Below are 22,866 nucleotides of genomic sequence, written 5' to 3' on the forward strand. Positions count from 1 at the left end.
ACACACACACGGTATAAACAGCTAAACTCCGCCCACACACACGGTATAAGCAGCTAAACTCCGCCCCGGCAGCTCCTCCAGCTGATAGCCTGTGTTGGTGTTAGAATATTTAGGATTGTTGTGATGAGAGGCCGCGGCCATCTTGGATCCGCGCCGCTCCACACCGAGCAGCAGGAGAGGACGGACGACGTTAACGGTTGAGCCAGTTAGCTAACGTTAGCAGCTCGGCGAGATTAACCACCATTTGTGCGGTGCAACTATGCTTTATTTACGTTATTTGTATCCGTTTGCTGCTACTTTGAGTGCATAAAAATGAGAATTAGCAGCGTTAAACGTTTAACGTGTTAACTCGGGAGAGGGCGGCGGCGGTGCAGATCCTCGGTATATGTTTTAAATTTCTGGATAGAGGAGTTACTATGAATGGAGGATAAATGTTGCCAAAGGCTGACAGCAGCAGTTTCGTCCTCTTCTCTCTTCTCTTCGTCCTTACATTAACGGACCCACCACGGACAGGTAAATAAATCCTAGTTGTTTTTCCTTTGCTTACACTCCCGTGGGCTCGGAGCAGAGATTACAGCTGTAAGCAGAAAGCGGCAGGTCAGGCGGAAAGGCCTGCCGATAAACGAGGGGCTCTGGTGCTTTTTAACCCGGGGCTTTGCTCCTTCTGGACGGCGTGGAGGACCACCTGGCTGTCGATGCTCAAGTAGTAAAATAAAAAATAAAAAAAGTAGGCTAACAAAACCCTTTTTGGCAATCACTAAACGACCAACACTTACAGATTTATACAGTCAACATGGCCACATGAAATAGAAAGGCAGTTTTTTTGACACTTATTAATACAATTGTGAAATGATGTTACACAGATTTAACTTGTATTATAAGAAGGTATTTTAACCTAGGTGTGTTCACCCTCCTCTACATCCCTTGGTTTTGTGTCTGCTTTTGTAATCTGAAATGCATGTCAGAGATTCATGTTCCTGCATCACAAAAGGTGCCTCTCATGACTCATCCTTTAGCTACACAGTTATACACATCAGAGTGATAAACTACACTAATGTAATTGCCATGACACTTCCATAAAGATTCTTGTAATCGTTTGTGTGCAGCACATACTGCAGACACAATATGTGACTTATTAGAAACATACTAAACCTTCAATAAGCCCATAGTGTGCATGTTTGTTTTTAAATAATCAGACCAATTCCAACAGTATTGGCACACTACAGTCCTTTTTAGGTAGTAATTTCTATCACTAATGCTTACCAGTTTTATGATTTAAACAGGGGAATTATTTAACATCATTTGTCTAATTTGAAAGCCTGTACTTGTGCTTTGAATGCAAGCAAGCAGCAAGAACATAAAGCATCTTGTGGTTTCCTTTAGGCTTGATCTTGTGATCCCGACAATCATGTGGATTGGAGAAACTGTTATCAATTCAAGCTGCGCATAAACACGTTATTGTTTCGCTTAAATAAAAAGGAGTACCTAACAAAACCACACACACACAACACTGCACACAATTATTATTATTAAGAGTGAACACAATACATTTTCGTTTAACTTGAGTGAAGTGAAGGTTATCTGTTGTCCGTACTTTAGCCTTGTGCCTAATTTTATTCCCAGGGTCTGAAACCACCAGTTGTTTGGGGGATAATGTGGCCTCGATGCCAAGCCTCCTACACAGGAGGGACTATCTGTTTAATCGTATTTTGCACAGTCTGTGGCACAGAGGATGCGTTTTTGTGGAGCATGCTGGTGCACATCAAGTGCATGCTTCCCAAACCGTGATGCCCACACGTGACTTATACATTCAGTTTAAGAATAATCCAGTTTGCTGGAACATAATTAAATAAAGAAATGTTTGAGCAGGTGTAAGCATGAAACACTTTGTCCTGTCGCACAGGTTGGCTTGAGCCATTTTTACGGTGTCTTTTCAGGATGCATCATAAAAATGAAATGGCTTTTTGGTTAAAGTTTTCAGTTTTGTACAACCCACTTTGGATATATGGCACTGAGCCAGGCAACTTTAACATGTCACAGTGTTTTAATATAGTTTTGCTTTACACATTCTCCATCCAAGAGACAGTGACTCATTTTGGTGAGGTGCTTTTAATTCAAAATGTTATTATATATAAGTATTTTTACGTTTTACACTCGTGTATGTTTTACATTACTCTGCACAATATTGCAAAAGTATGTGACAAATACTGTAGATGTGAATATATATATATATATATATATATATATATATATATATATATATATATATATATATATATATATATATATATATATATATATATATATATATATATATATATATATATATAATATAATATACACACACACGTACGTGGTGCGGTGGCTCGATGGTTATCACATGTGCATGCGGTTGCTTCAGTTCCCTCCGACTCCAAGAAGACGCGCATGTCTTCATAAATACATTGTCCACCTGATTTTAACGTGGCCATTTGTCCTGTGTGTTTCCCAACCGTCTGCCCAATGCAATAGCAGAAGTTCAGAAATGAGAGGCTCAGGCAGAAGAGACTGAACTACTTCAATGCGGGCTCTAAACAGCAGCTTAGAACCAGGTGGAGTTAGCAGAGTCTGGTGGGCTGATCATGTCCGAGACTGTAATCTTGATTTGCGTTTACACCGCCATCAACCTCCGCAGTCTGTCCACTGAACTTTGTTTATCTCCTCTGAGTTAGACGTCTGTAGTCCAGCAGCTGTAGTTGACTGTAGTTAAACGTTTGACAAACATCATCCGTCACCAGTCAGTCGGGTGTTTTTGTTCACCTGATACAGCAACTAACAACTTTTTTCATTATCAGTTAATCTGCCGATTATTTCCTAGATGAATCGATTCATCGTTTGGTCTGTAAAATGTCAAAGTGTCCATCCCAGTTTGGAAAGGTGGTGTTTTTTTAAATGTCTTGTTTTGTCAGTCCAAAACCCAAAGATTCAGTTTAATACGGTTGTAAAACAGAAATCTCCATATTCTTTTAATGAAAAAGTACTTTAACTATTAATCAATTATCTAAACAGTTGGTGATTATGTTGATGTCGATCGACTGTTTGCTGCAGCTCTGCCCGATGCCTCACTGTCGAGACCATTCTGCTTCGAGCCAAACGGAAAAGACTTTCACAGAATTACAGCTTCAGCGAGTTTATATATGTTTTGAAAGACTATTGAAGTAAAGTTTTCAGAACTTGTGGAAGGCACGGTTGTTGTTGTTGTTGTTGTTGTTGATCTGATGGTAAGGCAAGTGATTGGTAATTAATGGGAGTGCATATACAATATTTAGTCTTCAACCTACATTATGTTTTCTTTCTAACGGCACACGGTCCATTGATTTCTGTATTCTTCCAACTGGAAGCAGATTTAGTGCCGATCATTTACTTTCCACTGTTCATTGTCTCAAGTGTTTTATTCGCACTTACAACGTGACATAAAACGACAATCCTTGATTTAGATTATTGGTTTAAAATGGGAGAAAAGTTAAGTAAGGTGCTATATTGATGTATTTCAAAGTTACAATAACACAGAAGAGTCTTGTGACCTTTTGACATCCACACCTGAAGCATTTTGCTCCTGCTGCTGTCCTGTGTTGTTGAGACGTTTTAAAGTGTATGCGGAGGAAGTGAAAATGTTGCGAGGACACTTGAGTGTCACGGGGAAAGAGCTGAGTTCTGTGTTCAGACTTGCAATACGTTTGAAAGCCAAGAGTCTTGTACTTGATCTCCCAGCAGCTGCCTGCTGTAGATCATGGATATGTTATGCTCTAGGTCCCTAAAGATCTTCCTTTTTATCCCAGGAAGATTAGAAATGATATTAACATCTTTTTTCTCCTCATATTATAAACTTGAGTGCTACAGCTCTGTATTTAGAGCAACTCTATTTACCCTTTTAAGTGTTGGCGTATTTCTACTAAGTACTAAGAAGTGAAAGTGACAAGCCTTTCAGGGCAACAAACATACATTTCCAGGGCTGTACCGAATACTTCAAAGCTTCATTAATAACGTTAACGTTTAAATTCTTAATCAACATTCGAATGCCGTGCAGTTTAAAACAAATCTTTTTTTTGAACTCTGTATTCCACAGTTGTAGATAAGAATTAGGCTACATTAATATCATTAGTGTTCTACTCCTTATAGACTTTAGATTTGGGTGATTTCTGCGGAGAGTTGTCTTCGACTCGTGTGATCCAAACACTTGCAATAACTCCAGAGCGTTGTAAAGTCCAAATGTATTCAACAAAGATAATCAATTGTCAAACAGAGGCTCGCACTTGTATCAGCGGGACGTCCTAGTAGCAATAACAGCACCATAAATTACGTTTATAGAACCACAATAACAAACATTTGTTTATTGATGTCATAAAATATGAAGGCAGACATTCAAAGCTATGATTTCATGAAATGTATTGAACGAGCAGACGCATGCACTTAAGTGTCTGCAGCTATAGCAAATTTGCGCTTGGTGTTATGTAGGCTTCCCCATCTAATGATTTGCAAACCAAACGGCCTTGGTTTGAAAGTATTTGACCCGAAGTGCATTCATCCACACATTGCAAAGAAAATATATTGGTTTTAAGTGTGAGTTGGTACAAGGAATGAATGCCCATACCCACTCACTGCCTTTAACAGTGAGTCTCACTGTTGATGTGAATCACCAGCGGCTGGAGATGATGCAGTGTGTGCACAAAGCCAGTTCACTGTGCCTTTCTACTTCCGTTAGACTGAGTTCATAGTCTTTATTGTATGTTCCCGTGTGTTATGTAAGAGATGCAGAGACTCGCATGTCTCAGTGTTCACTCATTTGAATACTTTGACATCACAAAATCCAAAGCTTGGGAGAGAAATGGTCTCAATAAGATGGGTTTTTTTTGCCCATGCCCTTAAGAGCTTCTCCATTTGTCATACATCAGTCATTAATGCAGCGATGCCCAGGCATATGCGTTACGGTATATACAGCAGTAAGATGTGTTCATGCATGTCAAGCATGTGTATCTTACATCGAGCATATTGTGGTTAGTTATAAACCATCATCTTCCTCTAGCTTGTCTCACATCAAAACGTTAACCTCCTCATCTAATGTGTGCAGTAAAATCTCTCTCTTACAAAATCCCTACCAAACAGGAAGGGAAAGAAGAACTTTCCAGCAGCTGTTAACCACAGCAGATACTCCACGGCATTCACCAGGAAGTGTGCTTCAACTTGAGGCTTTTAAAGCATTTTTTTTATCTGCTGGCAGCAAGTTTATATTCAAACCACAGAAAGCACAAACCAGGCATTTATTTTCTAGCCGTGAGAACATGCAGATAAAGCTTAAAAAGAGTCTGCTACATTTTAGATAACCCGTTTTCTTTGCTCGCTGGCCTCCCAGTAAGCTGACAAAGCAAAGCAACAAGTCTTATTACAAAATGTATTATTGAACAAATATCTTGATTTAAATAAGAAAAGCTTTCGCTGTCAGGATTTGTTAGGTCACCCTGTAGTCATGTAGGTAAGGAAAATGCTCAAATCTCCCTCTGGTGACGCTGTTAAAGTCATATTATCATAAAATAGTATCTACACTGTTAAATATGATGGAGATATTATATTTGAACATCATTTAATACATCTGGCAAGGCACTTTAAAAAGAAGATTGACTATCATCTTTGAAAGCCATAAGCATGTTTTACCTAGTCTATTATTCTGTATGCATTAATTATTCACATCACATTTGGGATACATGGTCTCCGAATGTTATCCATCAATTCAACACGTATTCAGGCTCGAGGGATTGATGATAATGCATTCAGTCCCAGGAGACCGAGACGCCGCTGTAATGCGTCTCAATCCACTTTAACCAGGACAAGGCGACGTCTGCTGTATGAGACACCTTCGAGGCAGAGCGACGCCGATCTGCTTTAATCTCGGCCTTAAAGGCTACGTTGACTCTTTCATTTATAGTTGATAATAGCACGGCGCCATGTAGCGATAGCTCTCTTACTCTGCTGGTGCTTCACACTGCATAAACAACGTTTGAACTAACCCCATATATGGACTTTTTTAGAAAAACAGGAAGCTCACAGCACAACTACACTGGACTAAATGTTATACAGGGTTGCACATAACACTTTTTTTTTATCATATTGTATTAACCTTGCCCTAGTAGCTAGATCTGAGTGATTACAGAGAGCAGGATGTTGTGCAAAAATGAAGTTATACGACCTGATAAGGCAATGTCTCTGACCTTTTGTTGCATCTGGTGTAATGGGAGATTGCTGTTTTTCAAAATATGATTTATCATGTTTTCTTTAAAGGTCTGTCCTGCTGGGTTGTATTTAAACCCAGCTGAATGGTTAGTTTCTGAAAGGTATTGGTAAGGCTGCACTGTGATTATCTGCTCTACTATCTATTATCATATCTGGTTTGTAGAAGTAAATAAATCCTTTTCCATTTGAACTTTGCCACATGCCCACATTTGTTTTCTTATTCCAGGCTCACCATTCATTTGTGTCTCAGTCAGAACTCCAGTAGTGTTTTAATCGCTGTATTAAAGCCCAGCGTAGGTTTGTCACTGCGGGATAATAAAAGCTGGACGTCTGGTCTGTGTGGGGTCATGTCACCTGGGCTGGTTGGCGGTACACAGATGAAACAATAGTCACTTTAAATAGCTCTGAGCTTCCTCAGTAAAAATAGTGTTGCTATATTTGTCATGTGAGTGGGTGGGCCAGCTCCATTGTAGGTGAACATAAGCACCTGTATCCTAGAACAGATGGCGTGAAGTACCCTCTACTGACGCATGCCAGAGAGATAAATAATAGAGATCCTTATAGACGACATAACGAGCAGCACAAACGGGACGATACTGTCCCCTAAACAAACAACACATGGACGCACAGTCACTCTATTGTTTCTATTTGTTTCAGGTCCGCGGCTAGCTCTGGCAAGATTATTGTCAGGTAAGCACGCAGTTTATCTCTTAGTGTAGTGGCTGTCGATGTCTCTGTTAGAATATGTCAGCAGCTCTTTCAGTTTGAACCTTTTTACTGATATTTTCAAATGGTCACAAGAACAACAAAACAAGAAGCCTGAAAACATTGATTGCTTTTATTTTCTTAACATCTTCGGCGAATATATTACATTTGCTAAGTAGCCAATATAGTTTATATTTCAACTTAAAAACAAGAGCATGACAGCTGGTTGAACTTTTCTTACGGTTTGTGATCAATAACATCGTTGGGACCAGTTTGATTTTTGCTTTTAGACTCGAGTTGTTCTTTCATCACACGAGGAAAGAGGAAGCTCTTAATGGCACATGGTGGCGTGGAGACCCACTTAGCACAGACCCGCTGCTGAAGGGTGTTGACAGACAAAACACGTTAAGAGTGTGTCTGCTGTAAGTCTTTGTTCCCCTAAAAACTGAACTTTAACCTGTTTTTAGATGTGCTTACAAAAGGCTTATTGTTTTACTAGATCAGTATAAACATATAAGGTTGCCAATCGCTGTGGATTTTTCTTTGCAGGATAAAAACTAATTATCTTTTATGTCCACCTTTTGTTAGCCTATTGGTGAATGGGCTAACATGTGTGTATTTATACTGCTAGTTAAGGTTCATCCCACTGGTGCAGTGATAGTGCTGGTCTTATTTGACTGTGATTTTAAGTCACTATCAGCAAGGACATAAACAAATCTGTATGTATTCCCCAAAGTTTTACCCCTTCATCATCTCAGACCTCTTATTTTATCACCTGCGCCATTAAAAGCTCACGTGGCCTCATTCAGTCCTCTGCTGGAAATGGTTATCTCTTGTTTGGAAAAGTCTCAGTCACGTGCCGGTTCTGACCACGCAAACTCTCTCGTTGTGTTTCAGAGCAGCGCTGCAGCCCTGGGCAGTTTGCCTGCCGCAGTGGAAAGATGCAGTGTATCCCAATGTCCTGGCAGTGTGACGGCTGGACAGCATGTGAGGACAAGAGTGACGAGATGGACTGTCCCCGTGAGTATAGCTCACTTAAGCCCTTTTACACCCTCTCTGTTACCCAACACCCGTACCGTGATTTGATTTCCGGACAGAATAGCGACTCCGTGTGAATGCACCTAGAATGTTTTAAGGATGCACTGCGATCTAATGGAGCGACATTCACAGATGTTCAGTGCTGCATGCGCACCACATATGAAAAGCCTGTAGTGCAGGGGTGTCAAACATGCGGCCCGTGGGCCAAAACCGGCCCGTGGGATGACTTTGCAAAGTGTAAAAATGAAGTAAAGTATAAAGTAAAATACTGTTCCAGATACCTGTGATGAAATGTGTTGTGCCTTTGTAGATACACTGTGATCTGTAAGTTGTAACGCACATGTGTAAATTATAAACTGATAATATTGTTGAAATTGCTCCTTTGTTTCTTAAGAAATTTCAGGTTCATAATGTTCTGTAAAAAGATAGTTCATTACATTTGAACATTTTCAGAGTGTACGTGTACTTTTTGCACTAAAACGAAGGGAAACATTTGGATTTGTCGTTATTTATAGGTTATTATGCTGTGATGTTACTGGTCCGGCCCACTTGAGATCAAATTGTGCTGCATGTGGCCCCTGAACTAAAATGAGTTTGACACCCCTGGTGTAGTGTGAGCGCAAAATGCATCTCTGACTTCACATTTGCAGTGTTTCAAACCTCAACCACAGCTCAATCCAGCTGATTTACTTTGACCAAAAGGCTCAAATATGGTTTTAAGTCTGCAGCTACACAAAAATCCTCCTTATCCACCACAGGGACTCAGAATTCAGGACTAGCAGCTCTGGACTGACAGCGTCAGATGGCAGCGGGAGGCAGAGTTACACTCTGAGTGGCTGCACATGTGTCTCTGTTTTTGTTTACTGCTCGTTGATCTCTTTGACACTGCATGGATGTTGCCGTGCTAAGCCTTTGACCGAAATCCTATTGTTTTTCCCCCTCTTAAGTCCAGAGAGACCTTATCCCCAGATCTGTGACCGCATAATAGGAATTATTGAAAGGATTGAGTTCAGCATGTGACCTCTATACAGCACAGCAGTGCTTGTGCATGCTTCTGAGTTAACGCTGTAGGGTGCCAACAACACTGTTAACTGCGTAACACTGGACTCATTCTTCAGGAGAACCACGTTTGTAGAACAGGCAATAAAAGCAGGAATTGTTTGTTTAAAAAGATTACTTGTTAAATAACTTAACACAAGAGCAAATGCAGAATATTCTGTATGTGCAGAAGCAAATCTGGTGATTTATCATGAATGGGGAAAAAGCTTGCAAGCTAGACATCATGTATTTACCCGTTTCTAGTAGTAGCTGTGGTTTCAGAAGAAGTTAAGAAAAACCCAAACAATGCTCACACATGCCTCGGCGAGGGCTTATTGTCTGCTACATCAACAGCACGCATGGAAATCAATGTTGTTTGGGATTAGCTCTTTGTTGAATAACATGGTGAGGTGGAGCAATCCCTAACACTAATTCCAGCGAGACAAACGCCAGCGGAAACTGTTCAACCTTATAACTTCAAGAGGAAAAGGTATTAACTAAATATCCAGTTGGCAACAAGCACGGTTCGAAAGTAAGCCGGGCTGCAAACAAAAGACCAGTTTCATTAATAGTGTTGTCTCAAGATGAAATACAAATAACTGCAATTCATTTAAAGAAATTTCTGTTTTTTTATAGATTCTTAAAGTAGTTTAGTTTTTGTGTTATTTTGGGGATCTGAGTTCTTCTTCTTCTTCTTCTTCTTCTTCTTCTTCTTCTTCTTCTTCTTCTTCTTCTTCTTCTTCTTCTTCTTCTTCTTCTTCTTCTTCTTCTTCTTCTTCTTCTTCTTCTTCTTCTTCTTCTTCTTCTTCTGCATTAATTCAAATGAGAAGGAACTGAAACCTGCTAAATTGTTGTTTTTTTAACCTGCAACTCCTCCTGCTTTTTGTCTGTTCCTTTAACGGTTATAAAAATCACCTGTACATTTCTAGTAAGACTCCTTCCTTCACACATTTTCTAGTCACAATATTTGCAACTTTTAACAAACGTTTTGCACACACATGATTTATAAGATGGATTTATCAGGCAGAGCTTGAGTATTGTATAACAAATACAAAAACACACTCGTTGACCATGACTCATTTTCTGTGCAGCTATAAAGGAGGAGAGGTTTCGTTTTGGTAACGGATATGATCAGGTAGAAGACGTCATCGGTGTGGCTCAGCCTGTGCGCTTCAACAGTAAGCATCTCACTTCACTCCCCGGTTACATGTCGTTGATTTTATACAGTTGTTTAATCTGCGTTGTGTGTGTGCGCAGCGTTTTATCAACCGTGCTAAAGTTTCTTCTCCGTCCACAGAGAAATGCCCCAGCGGGTGGCACCACTACGAGAAGACGGCCAGCTGTTACAAAGTGTACCTGAGGAACGAGAACTACTGGCAGGCGGTGGATACGTGTCAGAAAGTCAACGGATCATTGGCTACTTTCGTCACCAACGAGGAGCTGCAGTTCATACTGAAGATCGAGGTGGATTTTGACGACAAAGTCTGTGAGCGCAGGGACCAGTGCAAGTGAGTTTTACTAAGACTTTGAGGTTGTCGTACATTATTCACTTAACTCAGGGGTCGTTTCTGTGCCGAGTATCCCCTCCTTTGATCCACCCATTCACCAGTTAATCGCTTAACTTAAGTTCCTGTATAGTTTCCCATCTCAAAGACAAACACTCACTTTCCAACCCCTGCACACGCAGAAAACAGCTGGCTGGAAATGCATGCCTTCATTTATTTACAGCTCAACTCAGTCTCTAGAGATCAAAACATTTAAGTTGCAGGTCTTATTTTTTTTGTTTTTATGAATTGAGTGTCAATAACATACAGTGAAATGTATCAGCGTGTCAGAGGAGGGGGAGTTGCAGTGCTCTCTCATTGGTCGCAGGCCATCTAGTGGCCAGTAGTGGCATTTTCAAGTGCTCAACTCTGGTTTATGCACAAACCCTGAAATGGACCATTTGACACAGTAAATTCAAACATTTTAGCAATTTACTTTATTTTCTTTTTAAGGTTTTGGGTGGGCTACCAATATGTGATCACCAATCAGAACCACTCCCTGGAGGGCCGCTGGGAGGTCGCATACAAAGGTATGTGGCTTCATGTGCTCTAGAAAGCCAAGTAATAAAACATGATTGTTGTAATGCTTTAAAAAAACCAATTTGTCAACAGGGTCGATGCAGGTGTTTCTGCCACCTGAGGGTCTGACTAATTTCGGAGAGGCGTCTCCCACCCAGGACAACGTCTTCTGTGCTCAGCTGCAGCGCTTTCAGATCAAAAGCATGAATGAACGAGGCCTGCACAGCTGGCATGCTGAGAACTGCTACAAGAAGTTCCCCTTCCTCTGCAAGAGGAGTATGTGCTCATTTAGACTTCTCCATCAGAAATGTGCAGACGGCTATTTGTCTTTGTTCCAGTCAAACAACGTTTTGTTTTTTGTCTCCGAACAGGGCAAACGTGTGTGGATATAAAAGACAACGTTGTAAACGAGGGCTACTACTTCACCCCTAAGGGGGACGACCCGTGTCTGAGCTGCACGTGTCATGACGGCGAGCCTGAGATGTGTGTGGCCGCGCTGTGTGAGCGCCCGCAGGGCTGCCAGCACTTCCGCAAGGATCCCAAAGAGTGCTGCAAGTTCACCTGCCTGGACCCAGGTACTGCCACATGAGCAGAACATTTGTGTTAGATGCTGCTTACAAACCTTAAGTTTTTATTCCTCACAAATCTACTCGATTTTGATTTATTTTGCAACCTGTGGCTGTTTCAATGTTTTACACTACGAGAGATATACAACATATTATTCAAACGCTGGGTATGAGACATGAAACTTCCGTTTCTCATCCTCAGGAGCTCGAACGAGCTCCGTGTGTGATTCTCTGATTTTGTCGGTTTTTTCCTCTTTTTCCTCAGATGGAAACAGTCTGTTTGACTCGATGGCCAGCGGGATGAGACTGATCGTCAGCTGCATCTCGTCCTTCCTCATCCTCTCTCTGCTGCTCTTCATGGTGCACAGACTCCGTCAGCGGAGACGCGAACGCATCGAAACTCTGATTGGAGGAAACTGTGAGCATCTTAAGATAGTCACACACACATCACTCTTAAACAAAAATAATGTATTCATCTCAAGTGCTTGCGATACACAAAGCTTCAGTTCAGATTTGGTATTTCTCAAAGAAGTAAAAAAAAGGTGTAAAGTTCTTAAGGCATGACACCAACATCTGTAAACATTCATTGCTTATTTGAGCAATAATTCAGACTCTTGCAGCTCAAACGTACTGAGGAAAACATCTTGTAAAAGTCTGATGTATAGTAAGTGCAGGAATTTCACATCATCCTCCGTTTCTCTTCGCTCAGTGCACCACTTTAACCTTGGGAGACGAGTCCCAGGCTTTGACTACGGCCCGGATGCCTTTGGTACCGGCCTCACTCCCCTGCATCTGTCTGATGATGGAGAGGGAGGCGCTTTCCATTTCCAAGAGCCTCCTCCGCCGTATGCAGCCTACAAATACCCCGACATCCACCACCCCGACGACCCCCCTCCTCCGTACGAAGCCTCCATTAACCCCGACAGCCTCCTCTACGTGGACCTTGGTATGCGCAGATCCTGTTATTCATGCATCTCATCACGTACAGAGTTAGGCCCTCGTCTTCATTTCCTCTCTTTGTCGTTACCTGCAGGACACGGCGGGGTTTCCATGGTACCGAGCCTGATGAACGCCATGGGAAACGGGCTCCAGTCCGATGTTCCCAACACCTCTGGTCCTGTGCCAGACTCTGTACCGTCCTCTCAGGAGAGGGAGGACTCCATAGATAGCAGCACCCTCCTGGTGGGGCCAGAAACCCCGACAGATGGCCACGCCCCCGCTTCTGTCTCCTCCCTCAGCACCATCGTATAGGACTCTGGACGGACGGCAGGGAGCTGCATCCGGACATTTCCTGCTGGTTGAGGAAGGTCATGAGTGCGTTCTTCCCCGGGAGAGGACGCAGCGGACTGTCGTGTCATTTATTTTTAAATGCTGACCGCAGGGAGGAGAGTTAAAGTTTGTACAGACATGTCTGAAGCAGCACATTTCTTTGAGGTGCGAGGATGCCCTCGTTCTGAAGACTCGTCTGCAGTTCGCCTTCAGAGTGTTGTTTTTTTGTTTTTTTTACGTTAACATCTGAGGGAGCAGAAAGGACTGTTTCTGTACAGAGAAGAAAAAAACATTGAGGCGGCACTTTTACGTTTAACATCGACTGAGCGAAGCTTTTGAAACATCTCAGAGTTGGCCTGATTGGTCAAGAAGCCATGATGTAAATACCCCTTCAGGTCTGTGCCGGTCAAATTTGTTATACTTGTGTATCACAGTCCAGCACAAGGTCAAGAGTGACAGACGGACAGTGAAGCCAGCTAATGTTCGTGTGCGTTTTAGTTTGCATCTTACTGTTGTTCAAACGGACATATTTGTGTTGATCTGTCGGTCTCCAGGCTACAATAATGTTCTCATCAGCCCCGTCTGTCACGGCATGTCCCAGATCTTGATTTCTACTCGCTCCATAAGAATCTACGGTCTCCTCACTTTCTTATTAGTCTGATACATGAAGCTGTCTTCCAGGTTTATAGCACATATTTGCTGCAAAAGTTTTGTAATTAAGAGGTTTAACCTGGCAAGAAAGTACAGTTAGTTTCCTGCTATAGGGGTTTATATTAGGTGATGTTGACACAAGGCATTATGTATCAAGGAATGTTGTGGTACTGATAAATATGAGTTAGTTATTGTGTTCTTTTTGATGATAACTTATGACTGCAGGCTGTAATCTTGATTGTTTTATTGTGGGATAGACGCAGTCTGAGCCCCCCCCCCCCCCCCCCCCCAACTGATCAGCGAGCGAGAGCGATGAAGCTGTTCAAGTGTACGTGTGAAGATTAGGGATGATGTCCCAGCATCAAATTTATTCAAGATAACTGTTCCAATCATGAAGTGGTTTAATCATGCAGATGGTCCCATTGTATTTACTTTATCATCAACTCTTCGCAGCATAGTTGTGTACTTGCTAACTGAACCATGTGATTCAAAGCTCAATGTTTTGCACGCTCAACCCTCAAATTTAATCAGGGCTTTTGTTTTTTGCAAAGAAATGTGTTAGTTGTCACATTTGGATGCTGCCCCTCCATTCCTGATGTGTTTTGTTTGTGTGGGTCTTCACGCGATACAACTGATGCTGAGGTTGTTTTCAGCTACTGATGAAGATCCGTAGCTGCGAGTCTTTTTCTGTTTGGTGTTGATGGGTCTGTTGACGTCCTTGTTCCTCAGTGGGAACGCAGTTTAAAAAAAACAAAAAAAACAACAACAAAAAAAGAATTGTAATAAAAAGAAAAGTGTAAACTTGTACATTTGGAACTTGTTAGAAACCTTTTTGACGACAATCGTTTGATTCACTCAAGGATGAATTTCAGAAAGCCTGAAGTTAGATCAGAGTCGACGCACAACCACCAGCATTCAAACCGCATTTGATCTGCCTCGAGAAAAGAAACCAGCTGTAAATGTGTCTGAATGACTGTCTGTGTGTCATGTTTGAATGTATGTATAAAACTTTATTTGTTCCCCATTTTTATTTTGACACATTTGTCATTGACACAGCAGATTATCCAACTAACAAAATCTCCATAAATTGTGGGAAAAAGTTGCGTCTGCATGTGTGTGTGAATATGAGAAGTTTGTTTTTTCTCCCATCAAGTTTGATTGTTTTTATTTTTCAACCTGCTTTTTTTTTTTTTTTTTTAAACTGCGGTGCATGTTTTTAATCATTTGGCATGCTGAGAGATTTTTCTTTTGATGGAAACATTTTTTATCTCTGTCTGTCCTGTACAGTAGGTTCAAAGACTCCTGCATATAGTTTAACATGTGCATCAAAAAACCTGCCCATGACCCAAACGGCTGCATTTACACTCGTTTTCTCATTTGATTGGATTTAAAATGTTTTATGTATAATACAACAAATGCTACATTTCATTGACTTTTTATTTTATAGCCTTTTACATTTTTAAAAATGCTTCATTTGCAGGGGGGAGGCTTGTGTTTTTAAATGAGGAAGATGTACATCTAATCAAATGCCAAATAAATTGCACCATGAAGGACGAGTCACGCGTCAGTGGGTATGAACACAGCATCGTATTGAACTCTTAAGTTGAACCTCATCAATCACGACATTTAGATGCTCTGAGTCCTCCGTCTGCAGTGACCAAATGTCAACGAAGATTAAGACGAGATGCAGGGAAATCCCCCCCCCGAACAGTGAGAAGGAGGTTGTTAGATAAATCCAATCCAGGGCAATCACAAGATTCAAATAATTTAAAGAAAGCGGATATAGCGCACCTCACTCTGACTCATAAGGCAGCAGGCGGAGCAGAGACAGCGATACCCTGCTGGAGAGCATCGAGGCTGAAGAAAAGAGGCTTTGTTCACACGGACCAAGTAGTGACAGAATCACATAATCTATTCCTGGATGGGAGAGACGTAACGCTGAAGATGATGATTGAATTGTAACATCCACTTAAAACACTATTACACGGTTTTTAAGGATAAAAATGTCAAGTTGAGGATTAATGACCGGCCTTTTTTTATGTGCTTCATAATTCAATATCTTTCGGAAAGCACTAATTATTTCAGGTGTTCGAGATAACATTTGAATAATATCCCCTTTTACTCAACTTTCCTAACGGATGCCGTAGTTATATTTTAAATAAGGAGGATGTCCTTTCATTGCTTTAGTGTTACTGTAGTAGACAATTACGGAATTAAATGTGTTATTTCAGACAATAATAGGGTTTTGTTTCCTTATACAATTGTGTTGGTACATTTCTCTTCCTTACTTTGTATCTATTGACTCTGGTCCCTATATGTACTTTCTTCAAAACACAATAAGTGTCTTGAATCCAGATGCAGTGTAGGTGCATTTCTACAGCCTCCTTATATGAAGCCATATATATTCTGCCCCCTTCTAATTCAGCGTGCCACACATCCACTGACTTTCCCAGGAGATGAATGGGTCTTGTTACTGGTCACTGGGCATCTATGCTGGCAGCAGTGGATGGGGGGGGGGGGGGGGGGGGGGGGGGGTTGGAGGGGGTGAAGCTGTGCTGCATCAATGAGCCTGTTGATCAGAAAAGACCACTAGACTGGTAATGACATGCTTCACTGATCACACCAGGAGAGAAATAAAACTCGGCTTTCACCTCCGTTCCTACTTAAGCAGGACGTCCGCACTGATCTTCAGTCTACCTCAGATACCGACACCTGTCCGTCTGGAGCCATCGGGACCCTACGATGATTTGGACTGCGGCTCTCCTCATTGTCGTTTCTTATGTTCATTCAGGTGAGGGTCCTGCTCGAGTCTCAGCAAACTATATTTGTAATGTGTCATTTATAAATTCAACAAAAGAAAAATGATGCTTGCCAACATATTGCTATTTTTTACATTCCAGAGGACTACTGTTACGATGAGCCACATTGTGGTAAGTAAACTTTTACATTTTAAACCCCACAGAGAGCAACTTAAAAAGATATGATGTCTTATTAAAATGTGAGCTGTCCTCATATGTCCCCACTTGTTGGTGAATACTTTAGTGGCCAATGAGACATTAAAACAACTGAAAAAGACCATCATTTTATACAATTTAAGTTCTGTTTCTATCCGTTTTAAAGATATTGTCGCCGGGTTTGGTTGGCGACCCCTAAATATGAAGCGGCGCCTTTTTGCAAACCCCGGCAAGTTGAATTTCTCTTTGAGTTGTGAGCAAATGTTCTCCTCTAAGCCTCTCAGATTGTGTCATTTAGAGTTGCAAAAATGATTTGATTAGTTGTCAACTATGAAATTAATTGCCAACTATTTTGATAATCGGTTAATCGGTTTGAATAATATTTAAATTCCATGACTCCAGCTTCTTAAATGTAAATATTCTCCGGTTTCTTTACTCCTAAAACTGAAACTGAATATCTTTGACATTTGAGGACGACATTTTGGGCAATCTTCTTCAGCGGTGAGTTCACCCTGGAAACTGTCTTTGACAAAACAAGATGGAAGAATCAGAACATATTTGAACATCCACTGCAGTTTCATGACAACATGAAGAGGGCGTGTTAAGATTGAAAGCTCTGGAACATCTACTAAATAGACCTTGCTGTGAAATGTTTTGACAGTTTCCAAGCTCAAGAATGAACTCTGTCTTTACATTTTAAGCCAACGTGGACGAGAAGTCTTTAAAGACTGTAATTGGAAAACATCTGCTGAGGAAGATCGTATGATTTGATCAAAAGCTCCAGAAAAGCGACAAGAAATCACTTCCAGATTCAATATTCTTCTTCTTTCCTGTCACAATAATCATTTGGAGGTTTATCTTGGAGACCACTAATGTAGATAACACGTCTTCTGTTTGATCTTTCACTTGTGTATTTGGTTCTTACGTGTATTTCTTCGCCACCCTCAGACCCTTATGCATGGGGAGACATGTTCCCGTCTTGTCACCCTTTACTTGAAGAGCATCACTCTCCCATCAACCTGGACCACCAGATGACCAGAAACGAGTCTCTGGAATATTTACATCTAGAGGGCTTCGAAGAGATCCAGACGGGACACTGGACGCTTAAAAACGACGGACACTCTGGTGAATAACGCCGCACATACAGTGAAGATATACACGTGTGTATTATCAGAGGTGGAAGAAGTACTCGGGTCTTCTACTTCAGTAAAAGTTGTAATCCCAAAGTGTAGAAAAACTCTCTGACAAGTAAGAGTACAAATACTTCAGAATTGTACTTAAGTACAGAACTTGAGTAAATCTACTTGGTTACTTTCCACCACTGTATCACGTTTGTTATAACATGTTTCCGGTTGCTCTTAGTCGTGCTACAGGTTGGCGGCGGCATGTCAGTGAGCGGTGGAGGTCTTCCAGATGTGTACCACACCATCCAGCTGCACTTCCACTGGGGAGGCCCGGCCACTAACGGATCAGAACACACGGTGGACGGACGCAGATACCCGATGGAGGTACAGTATGGTCAGTAGACGAGCTTTACACCAAACAACTGTTGCAGCAGGACGGTGCAGTGCAGCTTTCCCTTAATGTCTGTGCTTTTTCAAATGTGCTTCTAGATGCACGTAGTCAACATGAAGTCCATTCATCCGAATCTGACGGCGGCGTTGGACGATCCCACAGGACTCGCTGTTCTTGGATTCTTCATTGATGTCAGTTGATATACATTTGTTTTATATATTAAAGCATAAAGCAAAGGTTTGACAGTAATCAGTGTTGAATACTGCTGTGAGGTTTACACCGCCTGGTTTAAGTTTAAGTAATCAAATGTAATAAGGTACATTACTTTGATGAAGTAAATAAAATAATTACATTTGGCTACTTATTACATTTTTACCAGGGCAACTAATAATCTGTCCTAACGCTGTTCGCAGCATACAAATACATCCTGATTTTATTCTTCTTGCAGGTTGTTTATGCAGACAATGTGCACTTTGGACTCATATCACAAAAGCTGTCCTCTGTCGCTTACAAAGGTTAGAGGACACTTATAGAAAACTCACTCCTGCCTGCTGTTTGTGTTGTTTGTAACTGGTGTTTTCATCACGGCTGTGCCTCCTCCCCCAAGGCCAGACCGCTAAAATCAAGCCATTCCCACTGATGAACCTTCTGCCAAAGAACAACATGAGTCAGTATTACCGTTATTACGGCAGCCTCACCACCCCCCCGTGTTCTCAGGTGGTTGTGTGGACTCTGTATGAAGTCCCCGTCTACATCTCATGGTCCCAAGTAGGTCTCTTCAGTCTTTACCTGAAAAACAACAACAACAACAACTTATATGTTTTTTCAGAGTGCTGTAAATAATCCTTTCTCGTTTCTCCTCAGCTGGCTCAGTTTACCTCACAGATCTTCTCCACAGAGGAGGACGCAGAGCAGGTGACACCTCTGCAGAAAAACTTCAGACACATCCACCCCACGTTCAGTCGCATCGTGTCCGTGTCCAAAGATGCCAAACTCCTCACAGGGACGGCCAGTCGCCCCCTCATGTCAGCTGTGTCTCTGCATCTGCTTCAAATCATTTTGCTGGGAAGCTTCATCATCTCTGGACTTTAACGCCACGTTAAGTCCAAATCGTGAAAAACACCGCAACAGCAAACAAAGATAGATGCATGTTTTCACCACTCACTTTACTCCACAATGACATTTAGATGAGCAAAGAACAAATATATATGTTTTAAAAGAAAAACTGTGAAGAAATGTACTGTAAAATGTTGAATTGTTACTAAATGTATTTTCATGAGTGTGCCCTGCTGTCTTTGCAGGATTAACTCCATTAGTGCATTCAGAAATGTGATCAAATATGTCTTGTTACTAACAGTTTAAAATAATGTGAACTTTCATTGAAAAGGTTTATGATAGCAGCCATGTGTGCACTCCTAGCTTGTTCTTGAACAGGTACAATCCTAACTTGTACTAATGTGGTCAGACAAAATTCATATATTGTTACTCTTCGTATTAGAATGTAAGTGATAATAGTAAAATAAAACTATATACATTTAGTCAAAGTGAAAAGAGTCTACAGCTACAGTTTACGCTCTAGCATGCTAACGTTTGCTAATTAGCAGTAAACACGCGGTAAGTGCAGCCGAGGCTGATGGGAAGTTTTGAAGATAAAACAAAGTTATGGTTAAATTAAAAATGTCGACAATGTTGATATTGGTGCTCGATTAAAAACTAAAAAATATTTAAACAAAAAACTTAAATGTCAACCTCATGGTGTTGCTAGCATGCCTAAAAGCAAAACAAAGGCAAATAGGCTAAGTGTTAATCATGAAGATGTGTTTGAAAGGATTTGGCTGTTGTGTTCACGTGAAGTACTTTGACAAAAACCTGCAGATCTTAAAAGTTTAAGGTAAAAACAAATGCAGTAAGTGGGCATTAACTCACCTGGTAGGCTTAGTTTCTGCCAGCAGGTAAATTGCTCTTGTTATCCGCCTTTTTCACTCTCATTTGTTTTGACATGTCATAACAGGACAACCACAGGTGTAATTAATAATACTTGTAAAGGCTGAAATCCATTCAGCTGTTTACGATTTTACATGCTGGCTCACTTCAATGGAGCAGCGCCATCGTTAATGTCATTAGTAACACCAGAACACAGAGCTCATTAAGTAATGTGGAGGTAATGCTAATGAGCCGCTCTCATGCATCCAACATGCAAAATGTTGTGTGTGTGTGTGTGTGTGTGTGTGTGTGTGTGTGTGTGTGCGTGCATCATTTGCCAGGATGCACCAGCATCAGCGTGAACCGGCAGCATGTAGGACTTCGGGTTACAGTAAAGAACTGCAAAAGAAACCTGCAAATCAAAGTATCAAATATGGGGTTGACATTTGAATTTAATTTAACAATTTTACTTTTCTTGTAATATTTTCTGTATTGAAACAATAAACATCCTAGTCAGTGTTCCATGTTGTTGTTTTTGAGTAATGAGAGTCATTTGCTGAGGTGGTGAGACGATGACTTTTATGCAAAAAGGCTTCGGTGAGTCAGCATGAGATGTTAAAATAACACAACCCAGCAGGCACCTAGTTTTCACAGGTGAAAAAAACAAGTAACTGAGAAAGATTATCCTGGCAAAACCTTTCCCCTGCTGTTTCAAAACAAATAAATAAGGAACTTGGAGAGATGATCCTTTCACCTACCTTCTTCAGACAGACACAGGAAAGAAAAACATTTAGATCGGACTGAGAAAATGGATCACCAGATTTTCTTTTCCTCACCTGCCTCTCAGAGCTTCTGTAGAAACCACACAGTCTCCAGAGGAACATTACGTTGACCTGGTTCACCTGAATGTGTGTATTAAACACCACAACAGTGCTACCATTAGAAACATGACCTCAGGAGATGGAAACAAAACAAGAGAACACAGCTGGAGTTATGACCAATAAGATCACTCGAGGTGACACACACACACACACACACACACACGCACACAGCTGTTTTGTTGTTTAACAATATGTCCCTTTTATAATGTCTCCGATGACACAATTGTATGTTTATGCAAAAATTCACAGATTTAAAAAAAAAAATGTTGTTGTACTCAGTCACCACTGTACTGGTGAATGTTTTAATATAGAGTTACTGGCTGTGTGTGTGTTTGTGTGTGTGTGTGTGTGTGTGTGTGTGTCTGTGTGTGTCTGTGTGTGTGTGTCTGTGTGTGTGTGTCTGTGTGTGTGTGTCAGAGGACAGTGAATCACATGACGAGCTCCTCGATCAAACCAGCCTGACACAGCCTCATTGTTCGGTCAGCTGCTGCTCACTCATTCATGAAAAGTCAGCATCAGTTGGTCTGTGAGTGTTTATTTCAGATGACCGTCCGTCATTAAATAAATCCACTTTTAGCAAGTTTACTTTCTCCCCCATCGTGTGCTCCGTGCCCCATGAAAAACAACCACTGTTTATGGATGTATGCAAAACTGCTTTATTTCCACTTTTTCCTTTTTCATACATTTGTTGTGTAATAAATAGACATGAGAAACAGGCTGATGCTTCAATCCTCTTCCCATGCCAATTCTGCACCTTTTTGTTTTTTCTCCACACCGCAAACAATTTTTCATAGAATTTACAACAGAAAATAAAAAGAAAACAAAGCTTGACACAAGCTGAATTTCCTGCTACCAGCTCATCGCTCTACTCATGTTACATAGACCTCTGAGCTGTGTGTAGCAAATCCCGGGGAACAAAAATATATATATATTTATATAGTATTCACAGTTACAGTATTTACACATTTTAGGATTACAAAGCAAATGGGCAGAAAATGAAGACGTTTCTACAAGAAACAATCTTTCAAAAAGGGAGATGGAGACTTTTCCTGTACACAGTGGAACTTCTTCTTTAAATAAACAACCTTTTTAAACCCTCAGATTTGACAGATCCCTGAAAATATTTTTAAATACTCAGTCTTTTGTTAAAAAAAAAAAAAAGAGAGAGAGAGAGAGATGCATCTTAAAAGTGTTTCCCCTGTGTAGATAAAAAAAGCTTTAGATCTTCTGTACAAGTAATCATTTACAATATAAACATCACTGGTGAAAAAAAGAAAATCTCCATAAACTGAATGAAAAGCAATGACTTGACTTGGTCTTGAAGGGGGGGGGAAATGATTGGCTGAGGGGGCGTAACGCAGAAGTGCAAGCCTCAAGTGCATTCACAAATAGTTTCATTATCTTAATGAGGTTATAAAGAAAGAACACGACTGCCGGGTCGTACAAACACTTCCGTTTCACTGGAAACATTGAACACTGGTAGAGTAATAAGTGTTGTAGTTGAAGAGGACACAACCATGAGACGGTCATCCCAGGTACGGATGAAGAAAGCCGAAACATCTTCATCTTTTAAAAAGGTGAAAAAAAAAAAAAAAAAGGCAGCAATTCTTTGCAGATGCGTGTTAACACAGCTCCAGGTGAAAGAAATGACTTTTATGTCCGTCACCGTCCTGCTCAGGTTAAAACAAAGACGGTTACACATTCATATGGCACTTAAAATGAGAAAGAACTATTTCTTCACAAGCTGAAAACTTAGTTCAAGAAGTAATTTCAAATGCTTCCCAGTGGATGTAGAATTGTTTTAAATGTTCCTGTTCTTGCTCTGCATGATTGGGCGGCCTTCTACGCTGCGGCCTGCAGGGGGCAGTGCACTCGCATTCACACTGAGCTCTCGCGATCAACTCTCTCACACATTCACACACAAATATAGTGTCTTTGAAGAAACAAGCAAGAGAACAAAACTGGAAAGCACTGGAATATCATTGATACAAATGTTGCA

General features: G+C 41.0%; 2 protein-coding genes across 5 annotated transcripts; both read left to right on the top strand.

Annotated features, from left to right (window-relative positions):
- Positions 1 to 95: 95 nt before the first annotated feature.
- dgcr2 (DiGeorge syndrome critical region gene 2) lies at positions 96 to 15,150 on the top strand. Of its 4 annotated transcripts, none has more exons than XM_029444946.1 (11): positions 96 to 513; positions 6,922 to 6,954; positions 7,867 to 7,989; positions 10,137 to 10,223; positions 10,343 to 10,553; positions 11,043 to 11,119; positions 11,202 to 11,384; positions 11,480 to 11,683; positions 11,940 to 12,092; positions 12,384 to 12,620; positions 12,708 to 15,150. In XM_029444946.1, the coding sequence occupies exons 1-11, from the start codon at positions 432 to 434 to the stop codon at positions 12,923 to 12,925; spliced, it is 1,608 nt and encodes a 535-aa protein (XP_029300806.1). In that variant the 5' UTR covers positions 96 to 431; the 3' UTR covers positions 12,926 to 15,150. The 4 variants fall into 4 exon arrangements, with proteins under 4 accessions (XP_029300806.1, XP_029300807.1, XP_029300809.1 ...); XM_029444947.1 differs by having other exon boundaries at positions 11,943 to 12,092; XM_029444949.1 differs by lacking the exon at positions 6,922 to 6,954.
- A 1,186-nt stretch (positions 15,151 to 16,336) lies between these two features.
- car15 (carbonic anhydrase 15) lies at positions 16,337 to 19,436 on the top strand. Its single transcript, XM_029444049.1, has 8 exons — positions 16,337 to 16,385; positions 16,495 to 16,524; positions 17,497 to 17,673; positions 17,911 to 18,056; positions 18,162 to 18,254; positions 18,512 to 18,578; positions 18,671 to 18,831; positions 18,928 to 19,436. Exons 1-8 carry the CDS (start codon positions 16,337 to 16,339, stop codon positions 19,153 to 19,155), a joined length of 951 nt encoding a protein of 316 aa, XP_029299909.1. The 3' UTR covers positions 19,156 to 19,436.
- The last annotated feature ends 3,430 nt before the right edge of the window (positions 19,437 to 22,866 follow it).

The sequence above is a fragment of the Cottoperca gobio genome, chromosome 12, assembly GCF_900634415.1.
Source record: "Cottoperca gobio chromosome 12, fCotGob3.1, whole genome shotgun sequence".
Classification (NCBI taxonomy): Eukaryota; Metazoa; Chordata; class Actinopteri; order Perciformes; family Bovichtidae; genus Cottoperca; species Cottoperca gobio.

What these genes read in the sequence shown, in the direction of transcription:
- dgcr2 (XM_029444946.1), top strand. Translation starts at nt 432, where the DNA reads ATGTTGCCAAAGGCTGACAGCAGCAGTTTCGTCCTCTTCTCTCTTCTC. An exon ending in TCAGCCTGTGCGCTTCAACA is followed by an intron (nt 10,224 to 10,342) that starts GTAAGCATCTCA and finishes CTCCGTCCACAG; the next exon opens with AGAAATGCCCCAGCGGGTGG. An exon ending in GTTCACCTGCCTGGACCCAG is followed by an intron (nt 11,684 to 11,939) that starts GTACTGCCACAT and finishes CTTTTTCCTCAG; the next exon opens with ATGGAAACAGTCTGTTTGAC.
- car15 (XM_029444049.1), top strand. Translation starts at nt 16,337, where the DNA reads ATGATTTGGACTGCGGCTCTCCTCATTGTCGTTTCTTATGTTCATTCA. An exon ending in CGTTTCTTATGTTCATTCAG is followed by an intron (nt 16,386 to 16,494) that starts GTGAGGGTCCTG and finishes TTTACATTCCAG; the next exon opens with AGGACTACTGTTACGATGAG. An exon ending in GTCCTCTGTCGCTTACAAAG is followed by an intron (nt 18,579 to 18,670) that starts GTTAGAGGACAC and finishes TCCTCCCCCAAG; the next exon opens with GCCAGACCGCTAAAATCAAG.